Source organism: Eublepharis macularius, chromosome 1 (genome assembly GCF_028583425.1).
Source record: "Eublepharis macularius isolate TG4126 chromosome 1, MPM_Emac_v1.0, whole genome shotgun sequence".
NCBI lineage: Eukaryota > Metazoa > Chordata > Lepidosauria > Squamata > Eublepharidae > Eublepharis > Eublepharis macularius.
Genome location: NC_072790.1, coordinates 179,083,629 through 179,105,287, shown reverse-complemented (window position 1 = coordinate 179,105,287; position 21,659 = coordinate 179,083,629). Strand labels below are relative to the sequence as shown.

General features: G+C 41.7%; 1 protein-coding gene across 1 annotated transcript; it reads left to right on the top strand.

Moving 5' to 3' along the window:
* The first annotated feature begins 1,757 nt into the window (after positions 1-1,757).
* LOC129326501 (ankyrin repeat domain-containing protein 9-like) lies at positions 1,758-2,648 on the top strand. Its single transcript, XM_054974729.1, has one exon. The coding sequence runs from the start codon at positions 1,758-1,760 to the stop codon at positions 2,646-2,648; it is 891 nt and encodes a 296-aa protein (XP_054830704.1).
* The last annotated feature ends 19,011 nt before the right edge of the window (positions 2,649-21,659 follow it).

Genomic DNA, 21,659 nt, shown 5'->3' with positions numbered 1-21,659 from the left:
GATTTACATCTGTGAACTATGCATTTAAGGGCCAAAACATACACAATGGAGATCAGTCTATTAAAGTGCAAACATGAGCTGCCTCAATCCAGACTGCGGTCATAGAGTCTATGTGGCACTCTGGAAATGATAAAGCACTCTAGGAAAGCAAAATAGTGGTAGTAATATATTGAGATCTCAAAACAGCACACCCTTACTTGTTATATGAAAGTTCAAAGATCTTCAGCACCAATCTTTGAAACATTCACAGCCTACCGCTCTCCCAGGCGGCATAACCAATTTATTCCCCTTTTCTACACCTCTCGTGTACCAACTCAGTACTAAGATTCAAATATTGAGCAGTGGCTCATGTTATGGCCCTCACAGGACTAAGCTCCCTCAGATATGCACACTTTGTTTTAAAACATTTTCACATCATTTATTTGTTTTTGTATTTAATTGTGGATATACAGTACTTTGTATATATATACTTTAGTTGTATTAAGTATGCTATTTGATCACATTGTATTTTTGTATTCTTACTACTAATTTTTTTTTTAATTCACATCCAACTCTCAAGAGCTACCAAAGTGGTCTTACTCCCATAGCAGTGCTAGCCTCAAACAAGTATGCCCAGAATTCTGGAGGTGTGACACAATCATCTGACAGGCTAAATTCAAATTTCCACATTCTATATTAAGATAAAAGGGGGCTGTATATATAAGAAAGAATAAGTGTTGTGTAGAAGCCAAAATAGTGTTCCCCAACCTTTTTTCTATGGGGGAACCTTTAAATTAATTTTTTAAATCCTCAGAAACCCCTCCCTATGAAAATGTTTACAGACTGGAAAAAGTTGATGTCAGGGAACCCAATTCAATTACTGCTAAATCATTGTCAAGAAAATTTATTTGTAAAGAACTACTGTCTCTCTCCTCAACCCCATAATCTTACATAACCTAAATAACCATGATATTTCAAGTGATAACTGGAATTTTTGTGGTATTTCAAAAATTTTATTTATTCCATGATTTCTCACAGAGCCCCTGACAATGTCCTATGGAACCCTGCTTGGGAAACACTGAGTTAAAATATCATTCCAGGGCAGGTTCAAATCCCCACTCACCATGAAACTCACTGGGTGACTGTGGTCCAGTTGTTCTCTCAGCCTCATCTGCATCACAGAGTTGTGAAGATAAAACTGAGGCAAGAAAAGCCTTCAGCTCTCTGAAGAAAGGATAGGTTAAAAACATAATAAATAAAACAGACTTACATAAACAATGCTGGGGCCCCTCAGTCACCAGGTTGTGCACCCAAGCTACAAGACTGTGTCACAATATTTACTGCAGCAGCTGTCTGCTCTGATTGGACACTGACTACAGACAGAAAATTGCTTCACTTGCAAAGCTAATTTTAGCCTCCTCTAAATAGCTCTCTTCTCCTCTATAAAATCACAGCTATCAGTGTTCTGCTAACCTGTGCTGTGCGAGAAACTGATTGCAATGACTGCCTGCTTGCATGGCAATGGTTAACTGAGCATGTGAGATTGTGCTTACCTCGACAAAACCACTGCAGTGAGAAGGAGAAAACAATGAATGGGTGGAGATGAATAGCCCGTCAGAGAAGAGCGATGCGATGCATTCCGGCTAGTGCGGTCCAGGCTGCAATGAGAGCCTGAAGGTTGCAGCAGCCTCTGGAATCTGCATTCAGACGGAGCCTCCACCTTCCGCTGAAGGGAGAAGCTCTTCTGCACAAAAGGGCTGCTCATCAGTGCTTGAGGCATGGCCAGTAACCAGGCTAGCTCCCAGGAGGATCAGAGCAGGCACTGCAAGTTCTTATCCTACATGTTCTACCAGGCTGTCAGAGATCACAAGCCCGTGTGGATGCTGGAAGACATGAGGACTATGGAGTATTTTTACTGGGAGGAAAATGCCAGCCTAAGGACCTACTCCCCATCGGAAGCCCTGCTGTATGCAGTGGTGCACAATCACCTACCTTATGCCCAGTATCTTCTGTCTCATTTTCCAGAGGAGGCTCTCAAAGTCCCCGGAGAACATTTCTGCTATTGCCCATCCTCTGCCCCTCACTTGGCCATGGCTGTAACATATGACAGAAGAGACATTTTGGGGCTGATCATCAGCATTGCACACAAACTGCCTAGTCTGAACTCCTACATCAACAGAACCGGCTGCTTTCACCTGGAAGACGGAAAGACCCCTCTGCATCTCGCCTGTGAGCTCCTGAGGTCGGAGACAGTCCTCATCCTCCTAGGAAATGGGGCCTCTCCCAGGATAGAGGACAGTAAAGGGCTCACCCCACTGGATGTCATCCTGGAGCAGATGTGGGAGTCTAAAGTCAATGTAGCATCCAAAAAACTCTGCCTCGATTACCTCTTGCTATTCATGCCTAACCCTCAATTCAAGATGCGGAAGGCTCTACAGGAACATCCAGAGCACTGGACACTTTTGCTAGGGGAGGACAAGTTCAACAGCCTGGTGGGGAACGTGCCTGCATCCTTATACCTGCAATCTATGCAAACTATTCTCCAGACTCTTCCACCCTCCCATTTTCCTAAAAGCATCCAGGAACTACCTATACCTCAGGCACTAAAGCCCTTGCCTTGTTTAGGCAAACAGCATCCAACAAAAAATATGGTAAATGGTTTTCCATGATCATTTTTTTAGATGTTATATTCATATGTAACTTTTTTCACAGCTGGGATTTTCAAAGGTGCTTCAGGCTACAAACCAAACCTCAGGGTATTCCCATTTGAGCTAATGGAAATACTCTTGGGTAGGTCATATAAGGGCTTCTGTCTTATGGGATTTGCTCCCCAACTACCAGTAAATTACCATGTAGGTACCTTTGTGTCTCTGCCACCTCTGAAAATCCCATCTTGGTACATCATTTAATATGATAGTAGTAATTTTTAAAAATATAGTTTACAGGCATGCAAGTTTAAAAAGGAAAAATAAACCCTTTGTTGTGCATGTGAAAAATTAAATTTAAACTGTTTCCCATTTACATTTTCCCCACTGAAATCCATGTAGCAGAATTTGTGACTTATGATTTGTATTTTACGTACATTCTCTGGGTTCACAGGGTGTTTCATGGATTGGGGCTCATAAAATCCTTCATAGAATGTGGCTGCTTCCCTCTCATGGATGTCAATGGGATTTGAAGCTGCCTCATTGTGTGCAGCCTCTGTGTTCTACCAAACTACTGTGCTGTTTTAGAGGCATGGGAATGGAGTGGAGCAAGGACTGTTATGATTCCTGTATCAGGACCTGGTCCACAATGGGAAAACTGTTGTGATCAAAAAGGCTACAGCCCTCAGTACTGTCATTGCAAGACTGAGGAAGACTTCTAGCTGAGTCATCTTAACAAAAGGATGGGATTTAAGTAAAAACTAGCCTGACTGTAGGAGTGAAGGGGTCTCAAGGATATCCACAGTTCTGATTCATTTAAGCTCCTGTCATGGGGAAAATTACAAACTACAACAGAGACATCCCCCCTACCACCTTCATTCCCACTGCAGGTTTTCCACTAGTTTCTGCAATGAGCATATCTATTAAGAAACATGCTGCCTGGCTATCTCATTGGCACTAGAGCTATACAGCACAGCCATTTGCAGTGTATTGCCTGTGCAAGAAAGGATGTGATGGTAACTTGGGGCATACGGGTGCTGTCTGCGTTAAGGAATCAGGCCTATTTGGTTAGTGAACAAATTAATCATCTCCAGCCAAAGGGGTCAGTAAACTGGTAACTTCAGCTTGGTGTAAAAGATTACTACATCTGTTCCTATTCCAATGTGACCCACCTACACCACCCGCCCCAGTCACTATAAGCAATGATCACTCAGCAGCCCCAAATCACTTCAGCATTCCCTTGGTAGACATTGCTGGTACAAGCACAGAGATCCACATAACATGACATCACCTCTATTTCCTACATATCTACCAGCACCATTTGCTCCTCTGATTTGGACAACATGCCATGTTCAGCACTGTCTATCCAGTTAGTGCACTGGCACCACAACTCTTTTACCATGGGAAGGAATCAATCAATGGAAGGCACCTCCAACGGTATATGGTTCAGATCGGGCTGTGGTACCAAGACAACTTTCTTAATACAATTTGCTTACTCATAACAATCTGTATAAAGCTGGCCCAATTTTCATCAACTTCTGTGTAAGGAGAAAGAGATGTGCCTTCTCTGTAGGTATTTTGTAAATATTTCAAATGTCCCATATAAATCAAAATTCAGAACAGGAAATATTTTAGCTGCTTCCCATACGCCAATTGTACACAGCTTATCTATGTGCCAAGCAGATGCAGCAATATGCAGGCAAAGTCTGGACACCATCCCAGTGTTTCTCCTAAAAATACTTCTGCGTTGAATCACAGCACTCTTGCATAACCTAATGTAAGTGCTACGGCCTGGCATCCTTTTTTAATTCTATTCTATCTGTATAGTACACTTTTTATCAGGCCCTTCCTCCAAGGAGCTCAGACTACCATACACGGCTCTCTCTTCCCCATTTTATCCTTACAAAGACACTATGAAGTAGGCTAGGCTGAGAGAGCACGATAGGCCCAAATGTATGGCAGAACAGAGATTTGAACTCAAGTCTCCTCCTAGATCCTTAGTTTGACATGCTTACGACAACTCCATCTGGCTCTGTTGCTCAGATACTACATTTTGAGGGGAAGCTGCCATAACTATTAAATAGGGTCTTCAGTCGCTTTCTAGGAAGGGCTGTTGCTGACTCACAGAACTCTCTGCTACAGCCCTGTAGCAAGCAGAGATGTTGCCCGCTAAACTTCTACGATTGCAGTTACCTTCAGAGATCACAGATTTACAGCCTTGTTACTTTGATTTAGGCCTTACTGATTCCTTGCCATCCCTAAGATCACAGGATTCCTCTGGCCCTTTTTTTCTTTTGGAAAGGGTGGGGTTGAAGAAGACCATCTCCATCAGCCAAGAGGAAGGCTTGAGTCCTGTACCACTGCAATATGGGGACAAGAGAATCTGCCTTTCTTGAACTTCTCCTGGGCAGCTACTGAACGCACTAGGGTACATTTCAGAGGATGGAAGTCCTCTGGCTTCCTATTTACTGGTACATCCCATCCTTGCTAGCTTTTCCTAGAATTCTTTTAGGAATGTCTCCTGTCAAATGTCAAATCCAATTTTGGCAGTGAAAACTTCAGGCAACACTTGCATGGAATTCACTGATCCACATGTTGTTAGTGTGCCACCTCTCATTTCTTGGAAATGTCCTCTCTGCTATGGTGATGCATAATGCCATCAAGTCATAGCCAATTTATGGTGACCCCTGATGGCAAGAGACTAACAGAAGTGGTTTTCCATTGCCTGCCTCTGCATAACGACCCTGGCCTTCTTTGGATGTCTCCCATCCAATTACTAACCAAGACTGGCCCTGCTTAGCTTCTGAGATCTGACGAGATCTGGCTTGCCTGGGCTATCTGGGCCAGGGCCATCTCTCCTATAGCAAGATTAAAAGTGAAGAAACTGGCTGAGGAAACAGTTATAATGCTAGTCAATCAAGAGGAAACTCACAGCAGTCTTCCAGCCACAGCTTTGCAGCAAGCTTTCAGTGCCAGACCAAAGCGAGGAACAAAGCAGCTGTTCCCTATCCAATTCAGCAGATAAACAGAATAATAGCTGGGTTGCTGGGGACTGAATCCATGCCAGTGAGAGAGACATATGCTGCAGGAATCTGTGGGGAAAGGACTGAGCCTGCTGTTCATTTCTTTCTTACTGAAGGTGCAACCTCTAATTTAGCTGTCAGCGAGGGAAAAATGGGAATGAGGGTGGAAAACTAATGAGAATATTAACTAAGCACCACTAAAAAGGGCTGAGGAACAGAAAAGAGTTTAGTGGTACTTTGAAGAGTAGCAGATATATAGTGGCATGAGTTTTCATGGACTAGATCTTCCTCCAACAGCTGTGCCTCAATAAATCTGTAACTCTTTCAGGTGGCACAAGACTCCTTTTTGGCTTTACTGAAATGGACTAGCTCCTCCTGTAGAATTTGACCTGGTAGAAGGCCCATAAGGTAATCCTAGAAAGGAATTTGGGGGAACTTCCATTTTAGATTTTTTTTAAAAAAAAACCTCCCATACTAATAGAATATCAATAAATAAAAAAAATTAATGGAAAGTGTATACAGGATGAAATTTAAGTAATGCAGATTGAAATTGCAGCTATGTAAATCTAGAAGAGAATTTGTGAGACCTTTCAGGTACTTCATAATCAGCCTGCAATGTCTGCTTTCAATACTGGGCCGTGAACCCATTTGGGTGCAAGAGCCCTTTTGTAATATTTTGACATACTTATCATCAAGATAGCAAACTACATGCAATCCTCCCAGCATGCCTAACTGGCCTTTTTTCTGAATGAGGCACTGCACACATTTTCAGCCTCAGTGCGCTTGTACCAGAACCCTGATTTTTCAAGATTTCCACTCCAGTCCATGTGACCGCAATAACTGAAACAGGCTAATGTCAGCTGGCATACACTTTTCTAGAGTGACCAGAACAAAACACCCAAACAAACAAACAAGCAGAATTTTGGTATTAGGTGTTCTGAAAAATGAGCATTCATTATTATCTGTTAGGATGTGGTGATACCAAACGAGAGAGAGCAGTTTAAATAATCACCTCCTAAAACAGAAAGTGTCTGGTGATCCTGTTATCTCCTGAGAACCCAAAGGAAATGCTGCCTAGTTTCTAGGTGAGAAACATTTCCCAGGCCATGGTTGGAATGGCATTCAGAGTTTGTCTAGATCCCACTACATAGTGCAGGCATTAATAGTGCAATTGTATGCAGAGTTACTCCGGGGTAAGTGCCCAAGATTGGACTGTAATTCATTTTAGGGGCTACTGCCTGGCTGAGGTGGTGCTAGGTGGGTGGTTATAACCATTAAATAAATGGCCTGGCCTGTTCTTGTGCCTTTAATGGCAGCTTGGTGTGCAGAGAGTAGCAGGTGAAGCTTTTCATGGCATGAGGACAAAAGTGTCACCATTATCATGCCAAACTGCTGCTAAATGCCCAGTTGCAGTGGCTCTTTGAGAAGAGGGCAACCTCACTTGCCAACCAAGGTTTGCTTTGAGCTGTAATATAAGGTGCCTGATATCTGCAAAAATACAAATTTGAACACATGAAAATCAGCAGTTATTGAGACTTCCCTTATGCTGGTGTAGGTAGCAACTGTGCCCACTACAGGGAAAGGGTGCTGCTTTCAGCCTACTAAAACATTTACAATGCTGTGACTACTGCTCACTTCAGACACCATGTCATCCTCTAATCCCTGCAACACATTGCATGCAACACTACTCTGATCAACATGGCAATATTTGAAAGATGCATCAAAGACTTTTCCAACCTATTGGTCAGTTCTGCCTCATGGCTTGGAATTACTGCAGGAAATACAGTCTGATGGATAGATTGTAGGTTTGCCAATTCCAGGATTGGGTATTGGTGCCTGGGGTGGGTGGAGTTGGGGTAGGGGAGGGAGCTCAGTGCAGATATGATACCACAGAGTTCGCCTTCTGAAGCTGCCATTTGCTTCAGAAAAGCAATCTCTGTAGTTTGGAGAACAGCTGTAATTCCGAGAGAACTCCAGGTTCCACCCATTAACTGAGGCCTACTTCATACACAGCCATCATGGCTACAACAGAACGTGTGCAGCAGGCCATAGGGGTAGATTATTTATTCAATATTTCTCCCTCAAAAAGATGGAGGCCGCACAAATTATCTGTGCATGCAGCTGAGTTAACCTTTACATAGTGGGACTGCCTACTTTCTGCCTCGCCTGTGGAAGGGCTAAGTATGAATCAAGCCACAGCCTCATAGGAGAGGTCTTTCAAGGAACCTAATATGCTCCTAGGACTAAGAGGTCTGTCTGTTCGTGTCTTGTGTGCTGTCGTTACCAGAAAAGAATATTTCTTAACAGCTCAATCTACCTCAGGTCCACTTGCATATCCTTCTATTAATCCTTATTTTAAGAGCTTGTTTGTCTTGGCCAACAATCAATAATAGGCCTTCCATGTAACCATTCCAGCCTTCCTGTTCATCTGTTTGGGCCTGTTCAAAGAGAGAGAAAAATCCTTGCATTTGCATGATAGATATGTGTTTTATTTTTGTAATCAAATGGAATATGTGCGTGTAAGCCAGATGCCCTGTGCAAAGAGGACATTTGAAATGCATGTAAATTACTGTTTTAAAATGTTTATTTGTAAAGGCTGAAAAACAAAGAGAAAAGAGAAAGAAAAAATAACTTGAATTTCTACATGGATACGAAATGGTCTCAGCAAGATTTTTATACTACTTCAAGCTCAGTAAACAACAGTGAGACAAAGAGAGAGAAACTCTGATACATGCATAACCTGTTCTCATTTGGGAGAGATTAGGGACTTACATATACTTATTTTTCATTCATTGCAGGGATGTTGCATTTGCTGAATACTCAGAGCATAATACTGTGTGTACCTGGCAAAATGTGATTCTTCCCAAGAGAGCACACTCATTGTGTTCATAATGATGGAACATGATTGTGCAAGTGTCACAGGTACCTATGAGACAATTTTGCGATGTAATAGCTGATGAGAAGCACAACATTTTCCTATGCATTTACCTGCACCATTGTATGAACCTTTTATTTTAATCTCATTTTTCCCCCCACAGGTAATGTGTGTGGCCCAGCACCATTCCAGCATAACATCCCTGTATAACAATGTTTCAGAGATTAGAAGGTACAATTTGTCATACAGGGATGAATACATCTGTATCTTCCAAAAGGATCCTGTACCATAAAACTAATAAAGGCCACATCTGCAAGTACTGGGAAAGACTATTCTCTGCCTAAGACCCTGAAGAACTGCAGTCTGGTAGAGTAGAGAAGACAAAATTGAGCTACATGGACCAACAATCTGATTCTGTATGAAGTTGCCACATATATTCATAGTGACTGGCTTTTTTAAAATCCTCAGGCCATATCTAATGTTAATAGGCCTGTTCCTTAGAGCTGTTCTTTTCAAACAAAAAAATGACCCTACAAAGTACAGCTTGATAGACTGCAGGGACAGAGATGCATAAGTGGCTAGAGGCAACTGTATAAAGGGGCAAGGGAATATTCAGTTTAGCAACACGAAATGGAGAGCTATCAATAAGTTTCCTCCAGCTTCCAAACCTCCTAAATGAATCTCTGGAATGGTGTAAGCATTTAGATATCCCATATCTAGATGTTTTAATATGTTATCCTTCCTAGGTGTTGTAAAGCCAACTCCCTTCTCAACTTCTTCCCATTCTCAGCGTATAGAAAACAAGCCTGAATAATTTTTCAGTGTGGCCTTCCCTCTCAGTGATGGGCATCTAAGAGGTTATGCAACAGAGTCAAGTGATGAAAAGGAGGGCTGCAAAAGTTACACAGAGAAAGTTTCAGTTTCTTCCTCTGCTATATAAAACTCCCCCCTCCACAATCCCTCTTCTATATAACTGTTAAAGATACAGGAATCCAGATCTCCTTTGCACTTGGTCACCAGCTGAAGAGGTATAATATCTCCATCATTGTACATAATGTACATCACAGATAGATTAATGGGATATAGGAGCTAGAGATGGGCATGAACCGAAATATGAACCAAAATTCGTGATGAACCAGGCCAGTTCGTGGTTCGTGAACCAGCGGTTCGTCAGATCCCATTTCTGATGAACCGCCATAAACTTTAGGCTGGTTCGTTTGGTTCGTTTTTCAGTTCATCACTGCAGACAGCCTGGCACTGATCAATCAGTTTCCTAGGCAACTGGGGATGGACTTCCTGCAGACCTTCTGCTGACCCGGAAGTGAAGATTTGCTGGCTTGGAAGTGACATTTTCACAAACCAAAACAAACTGATTCATGCACCGGGGCAGGTTCATGAAAGTCCATGGTTCATGGTTTGTGAAACGTAATGAACCATGAACCACATGGTTCATTTTTTTTCTGGTTCGTGCCCATCTCTAGTAGGAGCTTTTTGCTGAACCTTATCTGGGGTCCATAGACTCTATACATTTCTGACCCATAGCCACATATTGGCTTCTACATCTGCATTCTGATGAAGATTGCCTTGCACACATAGATGGTCACACTTCTACTCTCCCACTTAAACCAATTTTAATACTGAGAATAAGCTTGAGATGGTCCAGTATTCATGTTTTCCCATATCTAGACGAGTTCCTGTTGCCTATAAGGGGATAAGAAAATACCTGTCTTATGATGAACTGTGAGAGATGTTGAAGTATCCAAAATACAAGGGGCAGCATGGACTTATCACTTACATGTCTGACAGTGGATAGTTGCTGCATTTTCTCCTGTGTAGCCAGTGGCTTCTATCTGAGTAAGTAGCTAGTCTCAACTCAAAAAAATTAAACTGGATACACATCCAAACAGCTCATGGAATAATCAGCTACTTGTTCTCAACCCATGAGCAAGACATGAGGCCAGTCAGCGGGTGTTCACGCATGCCTCAATGGGATATCATGATGATCTTCAAACTTTTTACTTTTGGAGAACATTTCCCACACTGATGTCTGTCAAAGAACTTATGTATGTCTGCATAAAACCCCCCATACATTCTGCGGTACCACTAATACCCACTGTGACTGTGTCCTAAATATACTTATATTCTCCTGGACCTGCACATTTTGGAGAAAGATCATAATTAGGGGTGGTCAAAATATTTCTCATTTAGTCTTCTCACTCTGAGGAGCTCTTGAACAGCTTCCAAACAACCCAGAATTTGAAAATCACTGATTCATATTTGACAGTATTTGCCATATAATATATTCTAGCCACATACGCACATGCACACACATGCTGTATAATAATTGGCATGTAACAGTATTTTTATTTATAACAGTGACTTGTGCCAGCGTGCTTCCAGGCGCTCATTGCTTTCCCTCACAAAGCAAATAACCAGTCCTCTACCTCTACCTACAGAACAGGAGGTGCTTCAGAAGAGCCCAAGAGGCATCACATTTGTCTCTTCAGGGAGCACCCATGTGGAAACAGCTATCTATCTCTTAGATTGGAATCTCCCAACATTTTGTGATTGGCCCCAGCTCCCATGTCAGCCCTTTGGTGGTTAGCTACACACATCCCACGGCAGCTGTTTGTGGTGGCCCCCACCTGTTCTCAGCATTCCAGAAATTCCACAGACTCAACAAGGTTGGGGCCCCCATCTTACGACATTTGATAGATAACATCCAATAACATTTACTGTGCAATCCTAAGCAGAGTTATACCATTCTAACCTGTCAATTGAAGTCAAAGGTTTTCGAAGCATGTAACTCATAGGATTATACTGCTATTATCTGACAACATTTGACTGTCAAGGCAGCCTGCCTGAATGAAAAGAATCAAACGAAGCCAGTGAATCTAATTTGCATTATATTTTGAGGTAAAAGAAGCAGCTATGTAAATTCAAATTATATTTCAGAATTTCTCATTCAAACATAATAACTGGCAAAACATAAAAGTCATAGAATTTCAAATATTTTTAAACAACTGCTCCCGCTGTATACATCCTCTCCTCCTAACACCACCCATTCTTGAGCAGCATTCAAAATTAAGGGTGAAAGTTTTACATACCTGATGTTTACCAATGGAAATTAAATCTTGCTAAGACCATCTTGCCACTGAATATACTTTTCTGATAAAGCAAAACCAAGTTTTGTAATTTAGGGATCTCTCTCTCTTTTTCTGTCTCTTACTATCTCAATAGCCTCTTGCCCATGTGATTGTATTTTATCTTCTGCATGCTAAAAGATGCAAGGACTGTTGTATGTACTAAAATAATGTAATAAAAAACATTGTACAAACACACACATCTGTATACACATACCCCTAAGAAAAATACATATGCTTTAAAAATATTTTATCAGATTGTGCTGAGATATAGTAAAACTACAATGCAAACTGGATTAATCTTTCAGTTGCTGTTGGGTGTGAGTTTTTTTTGTTATGCTGGATTAAAATGGTTAATTGCTTTTCCAACATCTTAATTTACACACCTTCAACAATTTTTCAATTCTGGAGAAACTTAATTCCAAGGGGAAAATACTTTCTATTAACATTTATCCCAAGAAGAGAATTTCAGTATAATATTATTAGAGTTCCAGGAAAAAATGCAATTCACTTTTATTGCAGATTGAAACTGAGAGACCAGATTTCAAAGGAGGAGAAAATATACTCACTCCCCAAACAGGGTGCAGGAGTTCATAATTAAGGGTCTTTGCAGGAGTTATATTACTACTTGATTTGCAGCCTATCCCCTCCTCTTCTATTCTTGTGGCTCTGTCTCAACAGTAATCCACTGTCTAGAGTTGGTTCCTCCAGTAGCTTTCCAGAATGAAGCTGAGTGAATGGGAAACAGTATAAGATACTGGAGATATTCTAGAAGACAAGGTAACTGGCCCAGGTTATATTTGATACAGGCAATGTGTAAATCTCCCATCTGTGTAAGTATTCCACACATGCCTCATCATGTTTAAACATGACCTGTAGCACTATCATATAAAAACCATATGCAATTACACTGCTGATCACTGGTGTGCTCATGCTATAAGCATTAGCATATAGATTGGGGTAGCCAGCGTCCTCCAAAAACAGTGGTATTACAGCTGCACCCACTTGAGCACAGTCCAGATGCTCCTTCTTCTAAGGGAAATGCTAGTGCATCTTGCTACGGGAACGAGGCTTCACAGATCCCCAAAGAGCTTCCCATACAATTATCAGTATTATGTTAGGTGAATGAACTACTTACAGTGATGTGATACAGGCCCAGCTCTTGAAAGGAGGATGAAGAGGTTGGAAACAACTTCACCTGGCCTGTTGTAAAAAGTCAACAACAACAACATTCAATTTATATACCGCCCTTCAGGACAACTTAACGCCCACTCAGAGTGATTTACAAAGTATATCATTATTTTCCCCACAACAAACACCCTGTGAGGTGGGTGGGGCTGAGAGAGCTCCTAGAAGCTGTGACTGACCCAAGGTCACCCAGCTAGCTTGATGTGGAGGAGCAGGGAATCAAACCCAGTTCTCCAGATTAGAGTCCTGCCGCTCTTAACTAGAGATGGGCATGAACAGAAAAAAACCCCACAAATATGATCCCTACCACACAACTTCCAGAAACCTTACTTGAGCAGGCAGCAGGAAAGGTACCAATAATAAATAATAGTGTCGCCCCAGAGCCTGGCAGCAGCCCTGGAACTTGAAGAGGTAGATCCCTATCCCATCACACACAAAGAAAATTCAAGCTCCAATGCACTGTCTCTATCAAAATGCCAACATCAACATCAACTCTCTCCCTCTCCACTGTTTGCAAACTAAGCCAGAGCTGGGAGCCCCCCTTCCCCCTGCTCTTTGCTCCCTTGTAACAAATTTGGAGCTCCACACTTGAAAGGAAGACCTGCCTATCAAGCTAAATTGGGCTTAGATTGGGGTTTCCAGGGCAACATCAGGAGTTCAGACAGAGTTCAGACAATCCCTGCCTAAGTTGCCAAGGGAATTGATTGCAGGTGCCAGACTGTCTGGCTTGACAAACAGCAATGAACAGTAACGAACAAGGCTTGCAATGACCACCTGTTTGTTTAGAATGGGGCCTCATGAACAGCTTGTTTACAAACAGCAGATTGGGCTGTTCATGGCTTTTTTTTGTTCGTATTGCTGTTTGTGCCCATCTCTACTCTTAACCACTACACCGAACTGGCTCAAAAGTCCAGGTGTGGGGAGGAGCCACATGGAACAGCCTTCATATCACCATTCTGTCTATTGTTTACATAAAAGCAATATCTAGACTTATGCCAAAGAATAATTGCAGTAGTTAAGCTCATGAGCACACACCTGAAGGTGCAATCCTATGGACACTTTCCTGGAAGTAAGCGCCAATGAATAAAGTGGGATAAGGTTTATAGTGCAAAAACATTTAACACTGACATTCTTGTACATCTAACAATCAAGTAAAAGAAGGAATTTAGTAAGTATACCTATTGAAATTAATTCTCGTACTCAACTATAACAGGTATAAGAAACCAAAAGCTTTGGCTTTTGTTGACCTATGCAATGGAAATAGTGGGATGTGTGGTTATATTATCAAACCAAGACAGATTAGCTAGGGCTACCATCTTTGTCCTAATTCAAAATGCACCACTAACCATTTGACTATACAAACAGTAGGCATGCAGCTCCAGACCCTCATCATCAGAGCATTTTGCATACACCAGAGATTTCCCTGTCCCTGTACATTCAAAGGAGTCTGTAGTTTTGTAGACATCAGCTGCATCAGGCAGTGGTTTTCATTTTAGAAATGCAGTGCTACTGGACATGCCGCTGGCTGAGATACAAGGATATGATGATTCATTGATTTTTGATTTCAGCATCATCTCTTCTGCCACCATAAAAAAAATCCCTCCCAGGCAAACATGAACTGTTTCATTCACACAAGACCTTTGTTTTAAAAAATTACGCACTGGACCTGAGATTCAGCCCCAGAATCTATTCATTATTCATAACGTATCCATTCAAGCACCCCACCCTTCTTTCTGGATTTTTTTTGCAGTCCTTTACAAAAAAAAGAGAAAGAGTTTGCAAGGGTGAGTATTGAAGGAGAAGAAGAAGAAACATGTTGCCAAGGTAACCAGACTGAGTATCCCTCTTTTACACACTGAACTGCAGTAAAGAATCTGCCTGGGGTATTGTGGCAAAAGAGGAATGTGCAACCTTCCCATTCAGAATGAGGGCACCATAAAAGATGTGTTTGCCCTTGCTGGTGTCCTAAAGGAACCAAATCAGACTGGATAACACCTGTGATTTCACCATATTCATAATATAACCCTTGCTCTGCTGGGATCCTCTTATGAAGCTCTAAGAAGTTTAAAAGAATGGTACTGAAGCAGCAACATTTGGGAAATAAGGGCCATGAACAGCTATGAGGGAATGCATGAAAAAGGGTAAGTGTTTTTTGTAGGGCACATCTTTAGTTCTGAAATGTTTATGTTCAAAATTTGCCCTGTGCCAAGCTACATAAATGCTACATATGATTTTTAGTGGACATGGGAAATACAGAGACTTTGGGTCTAGTTTCACATGTCAGCACTTACAAGAAAGTTGAAGAAATGTGGAATAGAAGAAACTTCCATAAGGTGTGTAACTGATAACTCACTTCATGGCTGCAGCATTCTGCACCAATTGAAGTTTCTGAACATGTTTCAAGGGCAGTACCATGCACAGCGCATTACACTAATCTAATAGAGATGTAACCAGAGCATGCAGCACAGTGACCAAATCTTTCCATCTAAAAAAAGCCTACAGTTGGCTAACCAGTCAAAGCTGGTAAAAAACACTCCTGGCCATAACTGCCACCTGTTTATCCAGCAGTAAGTCTGGGTCCAAGAGAACCCCCCCCCCCCCCGCAACTATAAACCTGTTCCTTCAAGGGGAGTGTAACCCCATCTAGAATGGCTGACATTTTAATCCCAGGTCAGATCTTCCATACATCAGTAGTATTTCCATCCTGTAAGGATTTGTTGGGGGTGGTGGTAGGAATATCACTCCATTCTTTATGGCAGACCAAACTGCAAATTATGCTGGTTTCTAGTAAACCAGGAAGGAATATAAAAAGAAAATTATGGTCCCAGAAAGATGACTGACACTGCACAGCCACCTGGCTGCAGAGATTCCAAGCTACAGAGACCCTATCCACATTAAACAGCAGCTCAACAATCAAGTAACAAAAGTTAAATGAATAACAGTTTCATCCTAAATAGAGTCACGCCCTTCTAAAGCTACTGATTTCTCACAAAATCTAGCAACTACACAGCTTCCCACCAATACACTGTCCTCAGCTGTGTTGCCTTCCTGTGTTAGGTAGCTCTGTATGAGGAACTGGAAGACATAAAGTTAAGCCCTATTTCTGGAGGTGAGTTCAGGTGACTCTGTCGTCACTCTTTCCATAGCCAATGTTTTCAGTGTAATGTTTTCTCAAGGGCTCCATCATAGAAGGAAACTCTGTGCAGACATAGGATGATACAGGGGTTCATGTTGGGAGAAAAAAATCTTTTAAGTAGGGAGGTCCCAGTTCATTTAGGGCTTCAAAGGTTAATCCCATCTTGAAAGATGAGATAAAACAAAACATTTGGGGAAACAGGAAGGTCTTCAACTGGTGGCAAAATCTTACAGACTTGAACCAAAACAAAGAAGGAAGTTTCTCTAGCAATCCATCCACTTTGCTTCTCTCATTTGTAGCAAGCACAGAAAGTTCCTTTCTACTCAGTCAACACATTGGTCTATCAAGGGCAGAGGTTCCCCAGGTTCAAAGGCACAGAGCTCTTTCACATCTCCTACTGTGTGTAAAGTACCATCAAGTTGTACCCCACTTATGGTGACCTTGTGCGGTTTTCAAAGCAAGTGAGACAATCAGAGGTGGTTTGCCATTGCCTGCCTTTGAATAGTGACCCTGGACTTCCTCGATGGTCTCCCACCCAAGAACTAACCAGGGCCAACCCTGCTTAGCTTCTGAGAGCTGATGAGCTCAGGCTAGCCTGGACCACCAGGTCAGGCCTGTCACCTACTACCTGATCTTTTCAACAGGAGATGCCTCCCTCTCACACCATGCAATGGTGGTCCCCGCCAGAATTGGGTCCCTGCTGCAAAATTTAAGAGTTCCCAGCTCAGAACTCACTCTTTAAAATAGCAGCAGATCCCCAGGCCAAACCGGGGGACACTCATCTTGTCTTGTTTGGTCCTGAGTTCTATGTGGTTTATTTCCAATTTAGGAAGCACAGAATTGTCATAACAGGAAGACAAGATAGTCATAGCCTAAAATAAATTGACCTAGGGCAGAGGAGGAGTGTCCAAACATTCCTGCCTTTCCATTTTGGGGATTTCCTTTCCCTCCCTGAATAATGAGAAATCTTGTAGCTATTTTGGCAATAGCACTCCCCAGATTTCACCTGGAAGTTTGGAAAGGAAGAGAGATGATGGAAGCTAACAGGAATGGGAGAAACCTCTCACATAGACTAGAGACAGGAAGAGTTCAGTGCGGCTAGAAGAAACATCTCTGCCTGAAACATGGATGGAGGCAATGATTTCATTAATACATAAAGAAGGAACAGACATGAAGGAAATTAAGAACTACAGACCTATCTCCCTGCGCAATTGTGATTACAAAATATTTGTTACAATACTAGCTACAGGATTGAAAAAAGTATTACCTGATATAATACATCCGGATCAGACAGGTTTTCTCCCCAAAAGAAAATTGAGAAACAATATTAGAATGGCTTTAAATTTATTGGAATATTATGAAGCTCATTCGGAAAAGCAAATGGCGATGGTGTTTTTGGATCCTGAAAAAGCTTTTGATAATGTTAATTGGCAATTCCTTACTGAACAAATGAAAGAAATGGATTTTGGAACGGGATTTATAAAAGTGATTGAAGCTATATATAAGAAACAGAAGGCAAAAATAATTATTAATGATCAGCTGACAGAAGTGATATCGGTAGAAAAAGGAACAAGACAAGACTGCCCTCTCTCACCATTAATATTTATCTTGATGCAGGAAATATTGGCAAGAACAGTAAGAAAAGACCCTGGAATAAAAGGAATATCTGTCAAAGGACATAAATACAAACTACAAGCATTTACAGATGACCTACTATTTATATTAGAGGAACCATTGGGCTCAATAGAGCAACTAATGCAACATATAAAGGAATATGGTTTGATGGCAGGAATGAAGATTAATTACCAGAAAACAAGTGATAACCAGAAATATGACTACATCTCAAAAAATGGAATTAATTAGATTGACAGGATTCCAGTTAGAAAAGAAAGCAAAATATTTAGGGGTATATTTAACTTCAAAATATAGTTTGTTACTGAAAGATAATTATATTCAACTGCTTCAAGAAGTTAAGAAAGATTTAGAGAGGTGGAGAGGACTTCAGCTCTCGCTGATGGGAAGAATCACAACTATCAAAACGAATATATTACCACGTATAATATTTTTATACCAAACCATCCCCATCAGTATTAATAAAGCATTTTTTTGAAGAATTAAGTAAAGCAATATTGTCACAGGCTGGGCCAGCCCAAGCAGGGTGGTTCAAGTCCAAACCTTAAAGCCAAAGTCAAAGGGGAGTTCCAAGAGCAAAAGCCAAGTCAAACCGGTGGTCAGAGCACGAGATAAAGCCAGGAGTGAGTCCAGAGTCCAAAAGCAAGGTCAGGCACAGTCCAAGGTCATTCACCGATAGTGTCAGGTCCAAAAGCAGGCACAGGCAAGCTTCACGAAACACGGAGTGGTTGCAAGCAGTAGACACGTTGCTTCCACGCCCAGCAGTTCCTCCAGACTGGCTCTTATAGCCAGGCGTGGTTTTCAGCCAGCTGCTGGGGCTCTATCCTGCCACTACTCATCGTCACTCTCCAGCAGCTGGCATTGGCTTAAGAGGCGAGCACTGCGCCGTCTCTCCTACAGTTCCAGTCTCTGGCGCTGCCTGCGGCGTTCCTTGGGCGTGGGTGAACCTGGGGGGGTGGAGGCTCTTGGCTGCGCTGCACCTGTAGAAGTCCCTGGCTGAGCTTCCTCTGTAGTATTGGAGCTTGAGAGTGCTGGTGCCTCAGCTGCTGGCTGTAAGCTCTGATCAGCCAGCAGCTGTTGCTCCGGATTGCTGGCTTCTGCTGAATCAGGGCTAGGGCTGGCTACACAGGGCTCCTCTTCTCCTGAGGAGTCCTGGCTGGCTACACGAGGCTCCTCTCCTCCAGAGGAGACCTCACTCTCAGACTGGGCCATGACAAATATCTAACTTTATTTGGCAAGGGAAAAAAAACAAGAATTAAACTGAAAATGCTTCAAGGCTTGAAAGAAGATGCTGGCTTTGCTTTACCTGATTGGAAAATGTATCATAAAGTGTGTTGCCTAGTCTGGATGAGGGAGTGGATTATTTAGAAAATCAAAGATTCCTAGCTTTGGAAGGTCATAATTTACAGTTAGGATGGCATGCATTTGTATGGTATGGAAAAACAACTGGTTATAAATACTTTAAAAAATCATTGGATTAGGAAATCTCTTATAACAACATGGGAAGGAATTGCACTGCTAACATATTCCAAGATCCCACAATGGGTTTCGCCATTAGACGCATTCTCTCAGCCAAATATATTTTTTCCAGATAAGATTATTAGATAGAAAGATCTCTTGGATGATAAAGAAGTATTAAAAACTAAAGAGGTATTACAGAGACAAGGTATTAATCTAGATTGGTGGTCAAGAGTAGAGATGGGCATGAACAGAAAAAAAATGAACATGATGTTTGTTTTTTGTTGCCATCCACGAACAGGGACTCATGAACAACCATGAACATGTTCATGGTTGGCTGTTTGTGGGGGCCAGCAGGCTCTCCTCCAGCCATCATCCAAGTCAAGATCCCTACTGCACCACTCCCAGAAACCTTACCTGAGCAGGCAGCAGGAAAGGTACCAATAATAAATAATAGCTTGGCCCAGAGCCTGGCAGCAGCTCTGGAACTTGAAGGGGTAGATCCCTATCCCACCACACACAAAGAAAATTCAAGCTCCAATGCACTCTATCAAAATGCCAACAGCAACTGTCTCTCCTTCTCCACTGTCTGCAAACTAAGCCAGAGCTGGGAGCCCCCCTTCCCCCTGCTCTTTGCTCCCTTGTTGTAACAAATTTGGAGCTCCACACTTGAAAGGAAGACCTGCCTATCAAGCTAAATTGGGCTTAAAGTTCAGACAATCTCTGCCTAAGTTGCCAAAGGAATTGATTGCAGGTGCCAGACTGTCTGGCTTGACGAACAGCAACGACCACCTGTTCGTTTAGAATGGGACCTCATGAACAGCTTGTTCACAAACAGCAGATTGGGCTGTTCGTGGATTTTTTTTGTTTGTATTGATGTTCATGCCCATCTGTAGTCAAGAGTTCAGATTGAATCTAGATATAATAAAGATAAAAAAAGTGGCAGGCTTCTATCTAGAACAAAAGGATTTTGAAAAATTGTTATGTGACTCTGATGAAAACCTGATTAAGAAAATGTACTTATTTTTTATGCAAAGGAAGACGAATGAGGGGGTGGAAAGATGTAGTACTCTTTGGTCACAGAATCTAGACTATACTATTGATCCAGTACAATGGAATAAGATATAGAAAGTGAATGTCAAAATAACTAAGTCTGTCACATTTAAAGAGAACTTATATAAGATGTTTTATAGATGGTATCTAACACCAGATAGGCTTGCTAAAATGTATAAAAACATGTCAAATAAGTGCTGGAAATGTGGGAAGCATACAGGGACATTTTACCATATGTGGTGGACTTGTAAAGAGGTGTACAGATTTTGGACAATGGTACATACACTTTTACAAACTATCTTACGAGTTTCAATTCCCTTTAAACCAGTTATTTTTGTTAAATTGTATCCCAGATGTACTGGACAAAGAACACAAATACCTTATGGCACATGTAGTAACAGCGGTGAGAATTTTATTAGCATCTTACTGGAAACGCCCAACAATACACCTGCAACAGGATCTAATAACGAAGATAATGGAAAACGCGGAAATGGACAAATTAACTTCATTAATGAAAGGGAAAATGGAAGAAGAGTTTTCTGTCCCATTGACCCCCTTCTACGACTGGATTAAAATTAAATATAAAGACTAGAATGTAAAAATATATAAAGGCACTATTGTAACTTATTACCAGCAACCACAGTCGAACACTTGGTAGGAAAAATATGATGTATAGATAACTAGAATGTTGATGTAAGCAGTTTAAATGACTTTTTTCTTTTTCTCTTCTCTTCTCTCTCTCCTTCTTAATCTTCCTCTTTCCTATTTCTACTTTTATGGAAAAAACAATAAAATATATTTTTAAAAAAGAGTTTGGTGTGGGAGGAGTAAACATACAAGGAACATTTTGTAGACTGTGGGGCTCTAGTAAAAGAGCCCCAAGGGATGAGTTGTAGCTGGAGGGCCATAATTTCACATACAGATTGGAATCAACAAACCATGGATCCAGCCAGATACTTCACTCAACCTCACCTAATTCACTCCATATTATAACACTCATCCCACGTGGCTTTTGTCGATGCAAGTTCCAAGACCTTCCTCAGCTTATGTGTGGTTAAGGAAGATTCCTCCTTCCTTCCTCACTAGCTGAAAAGCTACTTGGTCCCAACCCAGGGCTTTGACAACAGATCTCTATTATTATGTATCTAATCCTGATCATGTCCCCTTAATGTGGATCAAAAACTCAGCAATGGGAGCCACCCAAAGACTGAGGGTTTACAGAAAAGTCCAAAATTGAAAAGGGTCAATGGGGGGTTGCATTAGATCAAACTGTTAAAATATGTGCTCTTGTGCAGACACCCCAACTTCAAGAAAAAAAGGTGATCTCTCAATGTAATGTCATAGATCTCTGCTGCCATTATGGAATTGTGGGAGTATGTGCCATCAAGTCACAACTGACTTATGGCAACCCCAGCAAGGGGCTTTCAAGGCCAGTGAGAAGCATAGGGGCTTTGCCAGTGCCTTCCTCTGCAGATTCTTCCTTGGTGGTTGCCCATCTAAGTACCAACCCCACTTAGCTTCCAAGAT